Source organism: Pezoporus occidentalis, unplaced genomic scaffold, assembly GCF_034315485.1.
Source record: "Pezoporus occidentalis ecotype Australia unplaced genomic scaffold, CSIRO_AGI_Poc_V1 ctg129, whole genome shotgun sequence".
Lineage (NCBI taxonomy): Eukaryota > Metazoa > Chordata > Aves > Psittaciformes > Psittacidae > Pezoporus > Pezoporus occidentalis.
This window is the reverse complement of record NW_026913092.1, coordinates 2,851,118-2,866,133: the sequence shown is the minus strand read 5'-3', so window position 1 is coordinate 2,866,133 and position 15,016 is coordinate 2,851,118. Positions and strand designations below refer to the sequence as shown.

The 15,016-nt window shown below is 37.4% G+C and overlaps 1 protein-coding gene across 6 annotated transcripts in view; it reads left to right on the top strand.

Annotated features, from left to right (window-relative positions):
• The window catches only part of TAB3 (TGF-beta activated kinase 1 (MAP3K7) binding protein 3), a 48,463-nt gene that overhangs the window by 21,805 nt on the left and 11,642 nt on the right, over positions 1–15,016 (top strand). For 3 of the 6 annotated variants that reach the window (XR_009962712.1, XM_062608075.1, XM_062608076.1), the window contains 2 exons: positions 8,938–9,126; positions 12,162–13,614. Coding sequence is in view for 5 of the 6 variants with exons in the window: in XM_062608075.1 (XP_062464059.1) it covers positions 9,025–9,126; positions 12,162–13,614 (1,555 nt within the window). In the remaining variant the exon portion in view is untranslated. The remainder of the gene's footprint in view (positions 1–8,937; positions 9,127–12,161; positions 13,615–15,016) is intronic. The other 3 variants (XM_062608079.1, XM_062608078.1, XM_062608077.1) reach the window with 3 other exon arrangements.

Here is a 15,016-nt window from a genome sequence, read left to right as displayed (position 1 = left end):
CTATCTCAGCACTCTCAGCTGTTCTAGGCCATCAAATGATACATCTGTGTAACTACTGTATGGCTGTGTAACTGTGTTCTGTGGCTAAGTGGACAGGGACATTGAACCAAGAATTGTCAGATGACCTTGTATAACTTTATCATATGAGTCTTATTTTGCTTGATACTTCTTTATTATGTACGGTTCTGGTGTCCTCAACATAAAAAGGACATGGAACTGTTGGAACAAGTCTAGAGGAGTGCCACAAGCATATCAGGGGGCTGGAGCACCTCCCCATGTGAAGATAGGCTGTGAAAGTTGAGGGTGTTCAACCTGGAGAAGGCTGTATGGAGACCTTGTAGTAGCCTTCCAGTATTTGAAGGGGGCCTATAAGGATGCTGGGGAGGGACTTCATTACAGACTGTAGTGATAGGACAAGTGTAATGGGTTCAGACTTAAACAGAGGAATTTTAGATTGGCTATAAGGAGGAAGTTCTTTACTGTAAGGGTGGTGAGGCACTGGAATGGGTTGCTCAGGGAAGTTCTGAATGCTTCATCCCTGGCGGTGTTCAAGGCCAGGTTGGACAGAGCCTTGGGTGACATGGTTTAGTGTGAGGTGTCCCTACCCATGGCAGGGGAGTTGGAACTGGATGATCTTAAGGTCCTTTCCAACCCTAACTATTCTATGATTCTGTATTGGCTTCCTGCCATCCAGGAGCTTTATGAGTCTGTTGATCTTCTGTACAAGTGAAAAAATCTTCATCACAAGATGACTTGCCAAACCATGAAGTGTTTTTAGGGATGCAGGCATTCATTCAGAGCAGTAAAAGCAGCACGCTGAGCTCAGCTTTCAATATTGACTGCTTTTCTTTTGTTGTATGTAATATGTCTGTATGAAATGGCAAAATGTCTTTGAATTCTATTGTACCTATCTTTCTTACTCTGTGAAGCAATACAGCCCCAAAGTTGTGGGATGTATCACCGTGTAGTAAAAAAGAATCCGTAACAAAAGGTCATTGTGATTTGTGAGATGAGAGAGTTGTTCTTAGTTATATGTAATCCTAAAAATTATTGTAGCTGGACTGCTGCAGGGAAAAGTATTTCTTTTTTTTTTTGTCCTACATCCTGTTTAAACAGTGAGTGTGTGCCTGAAGGTAAATGTGAGGGAAAAGTTACTCCCAAGGCACTGTTGTAACAGTTTAGTTTCTTGTATTTCTGAGACTTTAAGATCTTCCAGCTAGCAAATCTTTATAAAGGTCTCACATTACCATAAAAGTATTCACAGGCCTTTGCTGCAAATGCAATCCAAAGTCCTGGCTGGATTGATGTGTTATTTGTGGGACGAGTTAATTGGTTTCATTTGAATGATTAAATAGAAACTTAGTGTACGAAATTGTTCTCTTTATTATTCCCAATACCAGTATAGCCTGATTACTTTAAGCCATTTACAGTCAGTTTTATATTATACTGCAGGCCCCTTTGAATTTAGGCCAACAGTGGTTCCAGAGGCTGCTCAAGGATTAGAGGTGAGATTAAGTGATTTCATCTGCAGCCAGGTCATGTGCCAGGCATGTTTACAAGGCTATAATTGGGTTCAGATGTATTAAATAGTAGCTATGTGTGGGATGGGATATTAAAAAAAAACATGTTTTTCCCTAGTTGATGTTTTGTGTGAAGCAACTCAGTTTGAATCGGCATCTTCAAAATCCATGATCTTATACAACCTTATTTACAAAATTGTTGATGTAACAATTTTTCTGCTGTGGGTTTGCAGTTATAATAGGAAGCATCACAGTAGTTATATACCTTAGCATCTGCATACGTATTGAAATACAGAAGTGGCATAGGGATGTAGTTGTGACTTTGGCTGAAGTCATACTTATTTGTTAAAACCACTGTGTTAGGTAAAAATCAAAATATATTAATACTTTGTCTAATAAAGTACTTTCTAAATCTGTAAGATGAGCTAATTCCCTTCTTGTCTTCTTATATTTTACTATTGGCACGGAGTCTATGGAGGATATTGTAGCCTTTGGAAGAATGTAACCAATGTGTCAACAGAGATGTAGAAGGCATCATCGTATCGGTGATGAAGAGCTGGCTGCCTGTAATCAGTTGGTCCACCATGGTTTTCAGAAAGAATTTTTGAAGAGAACAGTATTGCATGGACTGTGGGGAAGTGATGTGGAGTTTGAAGTACAGTTTCAGTTCTGACCTCTTGCTGGTGTGCCTCCTGGGCACAGCTGACAGTCACCTTTCTTGCAGTGCCACAACCATATTCTTTAACTCCAGTATTGACACTTTGCAAAAATCCCATTCCGATTTAATGCTGTTCATACAAGAACAGCTTCAGTTCTTTCATTCTAAGTCTGCTTCAGGTGAAGAAGGTGCATTTTTGTTATGGCTTTTATTGATCGGTTGTCTTATCTTTGCTGAAAACAGGGAGGTGATATTCCTGGTCTTGTATCCCTTCCTACCTTTTACTCTTTTCCTTTCCACAGTGGTGTGCTATTCAGTGGGCAATCATTGTGCAAGGTAAGCTTATTAAAATAGTAAAAAGTGGTTTTAATTGTTTTAGTAGGTTGAGTTAGTTCAGCTGAGATGGCTGGCATGGGAGGAAAGGTGGAGAAAACTGTTGAGTATATGAGTTGTAACTCACTACAGCTGGCCTCACTGCATTTTCATGCTGCCTCATATACAGTAAATCTTTGCATCCTTGGAGGACTGTAGCTGAATCTCTAAATGACTCTGGAGGCAGTGAAAGTTTGTCCACATCTATTCTAGAGACTAAATTTATATCTACCCCCTAAGCAGCCCTTGTTTATAGGATAACTTCATTCAAGAAACTAACAAAAGCATAATTCACTGAATAGTTTCAGTTTGTGTACATGCATATGTAAATAAAACTTTGTCTTCCTGGGAAAAGATTTCAGTTGCTAGTGACTTAGCTTGTCCAAATTAGGGGGGGGGTTATTTGCAAATAACATAAATGCTTTGGACTAGTTGCTGAATGTGAGTGCTGAAGCTGGAATAGGTGATATTTTACTTTTGTGAGAGGTGGAATGTTTTCACCTATTTTCTTGGGCCATAGGGTTTAATAAAGACACTTGTAGTAAGGAAGCTAATCTTTTAAATGCAAGTTAAATCTTTATGTTATAGTAATATAATTTTCACAGTTGGGAAAATAATAGACTATTTGGAGGATCTGTTATGCACTGTGGCTGGTAACGGAGTACATTGTGGTTCAGTACCTGGATGACGTTTTGGTAGGATTATTTCAATACAATACAACACCTTTAATTTAGGAATCTAGAAGTAAGTAGTCATGAAACATGAATGTCCTAATATATGTTATTAATAAGTAACAATTTTTCAATTATATAAAAAAGTTCTGATCTAGACAAAACTTCTTTACTTCCTAAACACTCTGTGTAGTCTGAATTTGCTGTATACTTTAGTAATATTACTTTGTAGAGCTAGACTAGTAATGCTGGGGTTTTTGTGCTGCAAGCATGGATGGTCTGTTCTGTAAGGCTTTTCCAGTGCCTCACCACCCTCACAATAAATCGCTTCTTCCTTATTCTAACCTAGATCACCCCTGTTTATTATTAAATAAATATGTTATTATTAAAAATATGCTTATTATTAAATAAATATTATTAAAGTATGTTTATTATTAAAAATAATTTTAGAACCGAAGATATAAAATGTCACTCTGATTCAGAATCTGTGCCGTGGAGCCAGTTAGTTAGCATGGCTTTGAAAACAAAATGTCATGTTTTAGTAAAATCATTACAAATGAGTGTTAGGCTTTTATTATTGTTCTTCCATTTAGGGAACATCATATTTTTCTTTTGGACATTGTCTCATTTTTTATTTACCCTGCTATTTTTGGTGAAAGTAAAATTCTGTATTAATCCAGATTAATGAAGCAGAATTTTAGAATTCTGTATCTTTTCTGCTTCCTCAGATCCTGTCTTCCCAGTTCTTCCACTGTTTACTAGCAGAGAAGAAAATAAAGTTCCTGTTCATGGAGGATATTCAGACTGTTACTGCTCTTCTGGTTTGGCTCAGAGCAGGACTAAAGTTCTGAGTAGCACTGATACCAGTGTTACTCGGAAGTTTAATGCCTAGGTGCCAGTAGCAAATACAAACAGGAGGTGCTGCTGTTGGGAAAGAGAAAACAATTAGGAATTACTGTCATGAGCTTGGATTATGTAACTGTTTATTAGATTTGCTGCTTTATATTTACTGCAAATGAGTTTAAATGTCTCTTGAAGTCACTTTTGCTTGGTGAAGATGTTTATATATTTTAGCTTTTCTCTTAGCTTACTGATTTGTGTTAATTTTGTCCTTTCTGTTCTGGAGATTCTACTGTTTTGTCCACCTAAATTTCATGGTATCTTCATACTCCAGTTCCTGTAATGTTTATGCAGAATAGAGCATCCGCCTTTCCTAGCTTTCCCTGAAGCCTTTTCTACCTCTTGGGTAAAAAGCCTGTCAGTCCAGTGCAAGTATTTGAAGGAATTGCCCTATGATTGCTTAAGTAAAAAAATTCTACAGTATTTATGAATCTGAAGACCAAAATTCATCTTCAACACTTTGATTTGATATAAGGAGGAAGAAAGTAGATTAATTTACAAATACTGGGTTGAGTTCATTTGAATGTTGTTCAATAGGTCTGCTTTTTGTCTGTAGGCATCAGCATGCATTTGACTAGAAGTCAGGACAATGAAATTTAAGAATTACATTTGTGTAGTATTCAGAGGAAACAGTTTTTTTAATTGGCTGTACTTAAATCCATCTGTGTTTTCTCATCCATGTAATCTAAAGGAGACTTAAATATTTTGAGATGAAAGAATTTATGTAAAAAAGCAGGACGCCTCTGAGGTGTTGCTTTTATAAACTGACTTTTTTATTATCGTGTTTTGTCTTACTGGTTTTTTTTTCTTCTTTTATCCTTCAAGGCCCAACTGCTACTATAAGACTCTTAACAATTAACTTTAAATTGATGAGGCCTGTCTTCCAGGTATCCTCTTTTCTGGAAATTCACTCAGGAATTATTTTAGTTGTTCCAAACATTGTAATTGCATAAGTGCATACCAGTGCATAATTTATAAATGCCAGATAGTATCTGTTGACCTCGTTTATTTTTCACTTCGATCTCATTACTGATGATTCATGTATCTTCAATTTAGGTGATTTAGTGCTTCAAAAATAACAGTAGTGAAATGTATTTCCTTTAGCATATATTTGAACACATCTGTGGGGAATATCAAGAAAGTGGTAACTCTACTTATTTTTATTCATTCTTTTAGAAAAGAGGCATCGGTTGATTGATGAAACTGTTGACTACTTCCATAACTTGCAGGGTACACAAAGAGTTTAAGGAAAGAAGATGAGTTTAAGATAATGTTTTGCTGTATGTATAATTTGGGCATCTAAAAGGTGTGGAAAGCCGATTAGTACTTGTTTAGGGCTCGAGTAATGCTTTGCAAATCCTCAGATTCGCTAGTGGCTCCCAAGGTCATCTGTGTGTGTGTTAACACAGCAGGACCAATTCTGCAACAATATCCTTTGGTTTTGTCATTAGAACTGCTGTGTGTGTAGCAGTGTTAATTTATTCCACCCTCATGAAATACTTTTCAGCTGGAGTTTGGGTATTCTCAGCTCTTTTTTGAAAGTTACAGGTGAAGTGGCTTGCTTTTATTGTGACTGGATTGTTTTTTGATGTGTTCTGCTCTGTTAACTTTCAGCAATAATAAGGCTGGTAGTGTAGTGCACCTCAGCGTGTCCCTGAGCCTGTGCACGCTGTGAAAGAAAGAAGCTTTGAAGGATTGCTTTCTTAGTCTCTTGTGGCTCAGCAGGAGTTCTTCTCTAAGCATGTTAGCTGTGTAGTCTGTGCTGTAAGCTCTTGGCTCTCTGAACAACTTGCTTTTCCACCTGCTGGGTGCTGTGGAGCAACGTGGGAAGCAAGTATTGTATTCCAGCCAGTTGTGCTTGCTTAGAGTGGTAAATGTGCAGCCGGCTGTAGGGAGGTCAAACAGAATAGGCAGGACAAAATGCTGGATAATGGGTACAACAAAGTGCTGGGCTCCTGGATAAGGCAGTAGTGAATTCTATGGTACTGGCTGAAAAATAACAAATTTCCACAGTACTGTAAGCATGGAATCCAAAGAGTTCTGAATAAATGTGTGTTCATGCTTCTCAAGATAACTATTTCAGGTTTCTTACAGTGTTTTCAAGGCTATCTGTGTCACGAGAAGCTTCAGCTCTTCAAAGTGATTTTGTGTGTGTGTTTAGAAGAGAACTCTGTGATAAAATTCATAGCTGGCCAGTAGCCCATATTACATTTGCATATACATTTGAAGAGAGAAGTGATACAAAGGTTTTTGTTCATGCAAATTAAATTATTAAAATTATTATCTTCTATTTCAGATTTTTAGATACTGTCATTTGTTATTCCACAGAAGTTTTTAACTTCAGTTTATTCTAATAGGGTATTCTTCATTACTGCACTTTATTCCCTGCCTCCTGGGAAAAGGAGAGTTGTCTAGAAACACATAGAGCTTGACAGCTGTAGGGTTTTCTTTGAGAGTCCTTGTGCTGGTCTGCCTTTCAGAATATGATGTTTGTCATTTATGAAAAATAAGTTTTATAAAAGGTCCCCTACTGTGAGTGTAGGTACAAAGTTTCAGCTGGCTTTTGTAGTTAGTGGAAACTTGTTCCCTTTTAAAATAAAAGGGGTCTGCAGCTTTACTGGAGTGGGCAGAGCTGCATTGTGATTATACTTTTTTACTGTAGCATTTCTTAAATCACAGCAGGGTAGTTCACATATCTCGCTGTTCTTTAAATCTGTCTCATTTATCTTGAGAAAGTGAGTGATATGACAATTGTAACACTGTATACTAGGATTTATCAGATATGACAGAGAGAAAGCCGTCCTGTAAGCCTGTGAGTTATTTAGTGAATGCTAAAAAGCCAGTAAAAGGGTGTCCACATACAAAGTAGTCACATAGTGGAGCGGACTTGACTTCTGTTTTTGTTGTGGTGGTGGTTGTTGTTTTGCCCCTTTTCTGAGAAAAGAAGTACTGTTTTGAAAGGGGTGAAAAAAGAAAGGCATGGTTATTAAATACTCAAAATAGTAATTAAAAAAAAAAACAACAAAAAAAAACCAACAAAACAAACACCAAAGCTTTTTTACACTAAACCTGACATTTTGTATTTCTTTGAAGATGTAGGAGAGATACAGGAAACTGTTGGAGTTTATTAGTGCTTAAAGTTATATATATCATTGTGCTGATCTGTTGTACTGTTCTAGATTGCTATTAGAAGTGGAGCTTAACAGGTGAAAAACTAACTGTAATACATTGAGGTTGAGATAGCATGATACAAACATGGGACTTCAGGTAGCTAATACATTACTTAAACACCAAGTCTTCTGGTATCTGACTTTCTGTTCTTGAGCACAGGTACTACATTCTCAGCAGTTAAGAATTCAGTTGAGTAATGTTGGAAAGTCTTTGAAGCTTAGCAATAATAGATGTGTTACAGGGGCTATTGTGCATCACTTTCATGCAAAGTCTTTGTGAATCTTTACTTAGACTTCAGCTACTTTTTGGTTACTACTGTGATGATAAGCCACAAGTGAGAAAAGCATTTGTTAACTCACACTTTATTTGCCTTCTAGCAGTCCTTGGATATTGAAGTTCTGATAGAATCTTTTGGCTGTTGAATACAATAATCATGAAATGCAAGGGAGTGGTTTTGTCACGTTAGTATGAATGTAATAGGTGCTTTGCAAAAATCTGAAATAGACCCTCATCATAACCCTAAAAAAAGACTCTTTAAAGTCTGTTCAACTCTTGTTGCGTTTTACAAAAATTGCTTGCAGCTTCTTGGATTTATAGTGATGTAACAAGGAAAGAGTTTAAGCCCTATTCTAGAGGAATATTTTTGGCTAATTGTGCTTCTCAGTTTTCCAGCATGCGTCGTGGTTTAAACCCAGTCAGCCATAAATCGGCCACGCAGTCTCTCTCTCACTCTCCCCCCTTTTCTTATCCCCGTTCCTGGAGGGATGGGAAGGAGAATCAAAAGAATGTAACTCCCACGGGTTGAGATAAGAATAGTTTAGTAACCAAGGTATAACACAAATCACTACTGCTACCACCAATAACAATAATGATAAAGGAAATAACAAGGGAAGAGAATACAACACCACCCACTGACTGATAATACCCAGCCTGACCGAGCAGTCCAACCCCGCAGTGCCCTAGCCCTTCCAGGTAACTCTCAGTTACATCCTGGGCATGACGTGCTGTGGTATGGAATACCTCTTTGGCTAGTTTGGGTCAGGTGTCCTGTCTCTGCTTCCTCCCAGCTTTCCATCCTCCCTAGCAGAGCATGAGACTCAGAAAGTCCTTGGTCAGACTAAACATTTGATCAGTAACTAAAAACTTCGGTGTTATCAGCAGTGTTCCCAGGCCAAAAGTCAAAAACACAGCGCAGCACCAGGTACTAAGAAGGAGAAAAAAATGACTGCTGCTGCTGAACCCAGGACAGCGTGTTATTCCTAGCATTTTGCAAATAACTAAGACGTTTATGCTTTGTGATAACTTCAGGCTTTTCTGCAAACTGTTCACAATTTCACTGGCAGTAAGTATATTTCATGTAGGTCAGATTAAGTTATGCCTACATGGTACCACAGGGGGACTGTGTAAAGTCCTGTACTAGCACATTCCAGGGAAATGTTACATAGGTATACCTGTGATATATTAAGTGTTTTAATATCAGATTTTGAGACATAATGATTCCCATTTTTGTGTTTAAACCGTTGTCTCCCTTGATATCTAGATCTAAAAATGTAATCCAGTAATTCTTTCACACATGCAGCTGGGGAAGGAAGAGAAGTTGTTGTGGTGGCTTAGAAGAAAATTGATTTTGTGTTCTTTCTTACAGAAAATGCAGGAAGCCTCAGAAGACCATAATCATTGGAAGGCCTGTTGAATTCCATTTTTTGGTAATCTGGGACATCATCAGTCTGGCATGGCGCAGAGCAGTCAGCAACTCAACGTTCAGGTACTCCATGATCTCCGACAACGTTTCCCTGAGATACCCGAAGGGGTGGTGTCTCAGTGCATGCTTCAGGTATGGTAAGGGTTTTAAGAGCCTATGTGTTTTATTTTTGAGGTATAAAAATTCGTTTTAGTAGTGTACATGGAGCACAGATTTTCATTTTTCTGCTTTTATTTTTAAACAGTGGAAGACTGCACTACTTGAATTGTGTCCTGTCTTCTATGTAAAAAGATTTTAGAATTCTTCACTTATGCTTGTGGGGGTTTTCCTGCTGTTTTTCCTCGTCTGTGTGACCTGTGACCCTATGCATATAGGGAATAAGGGAAGTGGCTAATAGGATGGTTATTGATGATGGCTACACAAATAACATACTGGGAGACATTTTAGCAAATAATGACTCATTCTGCTGAGATGAGGAACTGCCCCTAGCTAGGAATCTAAAGGTTTTCTGTCTTCATAGTGTCTTTTTGCCATGGCTGTCCATCCAAAGGTTTATTTTCACTTCTCTGTTTCCAAATTAGGTGGCAGTTCTTTTTTCTTTTTTTTCTTTTTTCCTTTTTTTTTCATTCTCTTGTTTTCCCTTTCCTTTCCATTTTTTCCTTCCACCTTCATCTAAAATCATAAATTGGAAGTGATGGGAAGTGATAGTAAGTGATCATACATAATCATTTTCATAGTCGTGGTCATCTGGAGATACCTTCCATTAATGGGAAGATTTAGGAGAAGAATAGGAACATACAAGATCTTTTGGCTTTGTGTGTCTGTGGCTAATGTAGAATCTAATGTGATAAACTGCTGGAGATGAAAGTAGTGGCAGAGGAGTAGATTTACTTATAAGTGTGGCTGTAACGTTTGCATTGTGTGTCTTCTAAACCATACAAATACAAATTAATTGATTTCAGACAACTGTGAAGCAGGGGAAGCCCTGCAATGTAAAGCTTTACTTATCCTGATGTTCATCTCTACTGTTAAGTACATTATCCTTTTGATGAACTATGTTTGTCATAGACATCTTTAAACTGATAAAATTAAACTGCCCCTAATGCTGCAGAAGCATATATGTATCTATAATAGTGATATTATATATTATGTATATTATATATTACATGTATAGCTGGGTAATGTTGCAAATATCTGTCATTTTTTTTTCCAAACCCACTTTATATTTGTTTTAAGATACATGAGCTGGTTTCCATTAACATTTTGCAATACATGCTCTAGATGTAAACCAGTGTGTGTTTTGGACATATCAAAAATTGAGGGTGCTTTGAAATGGCAAATATATTCCATACTCTGAGTAAATCACATTTGGGCCTGTCCCTTCTACTTTCTCTCTACCTCCACCCTGATGAAATGACTTTAGGAAGCTGAGGAGTCTATGAAGTTCAGTTTAGAAATTAAGTGGCTTTTTGTAGCGGTTAGGTTTTTTGAGATTGCTGTCTTGGAACTGTGGTGCTGGTTATTATTACAGGGTCTGATTCCCACATATTCTGGTTTTATTTTTTTCTGTGATATGTCTGGATATTTTCATTGACCATTGGAGTCTAGAAAGAAAGCTTCACATGGAAGGAAAGTAGTCAGGGAGAAGTATCTATAGGGTTCATCGAACATAATTGCTAGACACTTCTGTCATGTTCAGTAGTAAGTCTTTGTCTGAGATGCTTAATATGTATGTTTGCCTGATAGTGGAATCATATGAGATTTTGGGAAAGTAGTCTTCGCTTTAGCATGAAGACTGACTAGGTATCAGTAAAGGACTGATATGACTTTTCAATTAGTGTGTAGGCTGTTGTGTTACAAGGTCGTGTGAGTATTAATATGTATACAAACTTTACATAGTGATAGTATTTGAAATAGAAGTGAAACCATTAGTGGCATATATTCCTTAAAATGGTAATCTTAGCACACTAAGGAAGGTGGGGGTGTATGCATCTATATGTAAATATGTACACACTCGTTCTGGTAGGAAGTGCTTTATGTCATAAAACATACTGATCTTGGATCGCGTAACAAAGTTAGGGTCCTGAGGGCCAGATGTAGTGGAACTTAGAGTGTGGTGTGGTTTTTTTGTTTTGTTCTTTTTTTAATTTAACTACTGTTTAAATTAAAAACTGAACCACAGCTGATCAGCTGATACAGACTGTTGTATGAGAAACTGGGGAGGAAAAAAATACACAATCTGGATGGCTTTCTAGTGGTCCTACTCTTAAAGAAAAGCTGTCATTTATGTCATTCTTTGAGCAAGACTAGATTAAGCTAGGGAAAGATTAAGGGAAAGGGAATTCTCCATTATACTTTTGATTTGCTTCATAATATGTCTGTATAGTTTCAGCTGCTGGCACCGAAGAAGACATGAAACAATTTCAGGGGTTATTTGGTTTCCTCACTGATGTATCGATAAACATTTTTATTTATTTATTTTGATTTTTTTTTTTTAACCTTGATTCTGAAAAGCAGCTGAAATTATGCCAGAATTATAAGGTGCTTTATGGAATTGCCATACTTTTTGAAGCAATACTGATACTGACTTTATTTTTAAGACACTACATTCTGCTGTACCAAGCAAAACTGTGGTTTGTTGGTTGTTTTTTTGTGTTTTTTTTTCCTATACTAAGAAATTCCTGGGCTTTTAAACTTTCATGTAAATAGAAGTACTCAGGTAAACAGTAAAAAAAGGTGAGAGCAGTAAATGCTCAGGTAAACATTAAAATGTCATCTGCATTTTGGGTTCATCTTTACAGAATTTGCAATTTTGATCTAGTTCAATTTGATCTGTGTTGCTGCTGTTAGAAGCGTAGATACCTGTTTCTTGCAAAAGATGCTGAGACTTCTAACCATTGCTTTCTCCAAACGTGGACTTGTTTTTCTTCATACTGTAGCTAGTGTAACCATAACATTTTGCTAGATGCCATGTGAGCTATGTGCTACTTACATACTGTGACTTGGTAGGTATTACTTTTATTTCAAAATTTGTGTTTCTGAGATGTTATCTGTAGTTGTGTTCAAGTTGGGCTTGACTGCAGCTTCAGTTGAATGCTTGTTGAATGCTAAGCAGTGGCATTTTCTTTTGCCATTTGACATTAATATGTGTCCATTCTTACTCCTAGAACAACAACAACCTAGATGCCTGTTGTCGAGCCCTCGCACAGGAGAGCAACAAATACTTATATATGGAGTACCATAGCCCTGATGATACCAGAATAAATAGAAATAGCCTTTTGCACATTAATCTGGGTATTCATCCTCATACCAGCTATCATGCAGGGGATGGAGCTCAACTTAATGGTGGTCGTACACTGGTACATAGTTCAAGTGATGGACATATTGATCCACAACGCACAGCAGGTAAACAGCTGATATGCTTAGTCCAAGAACCACATTCTGCTCCTGCTGTTGTGGCAGCTTCTCCTAGTTACAATCCATTTTTCATGAATGACCAGAATAGAAATGCAGCTACTCCTCCTCCACAGCCACCTTCACAGCCATCTTCCATACAACCAGGAATGAACACGTCTGCTATGCAAGGCCCTCCTCCCACGTATATGCACATACCTCGGTACAGTACAAATCCCATTACTGTTACAGTATCACAAAACCTCCCCTCTGGACAGAGTGTACCCAGAGCTCTACAAATTCTTCCACAGATTCCAAGCAATCTCTATGGGACTCCTGGCTCTATTTATATAAGACAAACGTCTCAGAGTTCTTCAGGACGACAGACTCCTCAGAATACACAGTGGCATTCATCACCGCAGGGCCCAGTTCCACATTATTCTCCCCGTCCTCTACCTGTGTATCCCCATCAACAGAACTACCAACCTTCTCAGTATTCTCCTAAACAACCCCAGATCCCTCAGTCAGCTTTTCGATCACCACCGGCATCTCAGTGTCCCTCTCCCTTTGGCTCTCCTCAACACCAAGTTCAACCTCCTCAGTTGAGTCATCAGAGTTCACATGTTTTCATGCCTCCTAGTCCTTCAACTGTCCCATCCCATCCATATCAACAAGCATCCCAGACTTTTCAAAAACAAGGTGGTCACTCTGTATCATATCTTCCTACTTTTGCTGGACCGAGTTTATCCAAAGGTTCCATGAATAAAATAGAAATTACAGTTGAACCACCACAAAGACCTGGGACTGCAATGAACAGAAGTCCTTCACCAATAAGTAATCAACCATCTCAACGAAACCAGCATCCGCTGTATACAGCCACTACTCCTCCTTCAAGCTCTCCATCAAGAGGTATGTCAGGTCAACCCAAACCTCCATTTAGTGTTAATCCAGTATATATTACCTACACTCAACCAACTGGACCTACAGGTGCACCAACACAGTCTCCTCGGGTAATGGTTTCTCAGCCAAACCCAACCATTTTTAAAATCACAGTAGGTCGAGCACCGACTGAGAATCTTTTAAATTTAGTGGACCAAGAAGAGCGTTCTGCAGCGCCAGAACCTATTCAGCCTATTTCTGTAATCCCAGGATCTGGAGGAGAAAAAGGAAGCCATAAGTATCAGAGAAGTTCTAGTTCTGGATCAGACGACTATGCTTACACTCAAGGTAAATGTTTCACCTTACAAATTATATTAATGTAAAATGGATTTTCAGCTTGATTTTGCTACTTTATAAGTGAGAATTTTTGAATCTGTTCAGAGAAAAATAGGAATTGCACCAAAAATCTGTTACTGAGTTTGGTTTGATTTTTTTTTTTTTTTTTTTTTTTAGAAAATTTGCCAAGTTTCAGTCTAATACATAAAGAATTTCTGAGTTTCTTAAAATTGTTATGCTTTTGATATTGGGTGTCTCCTTAAAAAAAGACATTACTGCTAACAGGAGTAACTAGTTTGCTCAAATACTGTGTGTCCAGTTTGTAAATTCTGGGCTGTCAATTTATTTTATTTGTTCTGTGTTTGGATGCTTTATAAAACCTGAAGCACCAACTTCTGCAGGGAATTTGAATTCAATTTATTTGCCTTAGATTGAAGAGTACTAAGTGAAAGTGGAGCGTGAGGTAGGATTGCAGCTACAGTTACATCTGGTGTCAATAAAAATATTTTTGTTTTCAAAGGTATTAAAATAATTATTTTTAAGAACTTAATCAAAAGTTCACTCTTTCCACATAAAATTTTCAAACAGGAGAAAGTGATTGGCAGACAGATTTTAGGACATGTGTTCTGGGTTAGAATGTGGTTAGATTTGATTCCATGTATAAATGAAGAATTAAGTAATTTAGTAAAAAAAAAAAAAAATCTGACCTTTAGCTGAAAACTCTTTTTCTCAGAATAATCTGCTTTATAGATTTGAACATTTAAAATTGAGCAAAGGAATCAGTCTGCAAGCAAACCAATCATTTGGGTTAGTGACAGAATGATAATCAGTAACAATTACTGAAAGAGTGTGCTTTGTTTCATGATTTGTGTTTGGAAAAGAGAGTCTATTCCTTCCTTCTAGCCTTCCTTTCACTTTAGAGAGCTGATATAGTGATTATAATGCTGCCCTGTAGTTATTGATTTCTTATTTTGTTTTGTGTCTTTTGAGCTGTTCTAACTCATCAAAAAGGAACTGTTCTGTACCTGTTAGACCCAATTAGAGTGTTATTTAGAGAGAATGAATGCTAGCAGGTGTGTAACTCATAGGCCTTATGTTTTGTTTGATGATGTTCCTATTACAGCTTCATTAAAGATTGTAGTTTACATGAGAAAACTGTAAGTAGCTTCACATAACTGAAAAAAACATCATGAAATGTAGAAATCTGGTTTTACCTTTGCATCTTTGATGGGATTTGCGTATTTGGAAAATAAACCCAATAAAACTAGTTAGTATGTGCTTTCTGGGGAGCATCTGCTTTTGTGGCAATATCTACCACAGCTGGGACTTTATAGAGCCTTTGGTATTGTTGCACTCTGAACTCTTGATGGAAATAAATTGTAGAAGAATAAATGTTACATCCTTTGTTACAACA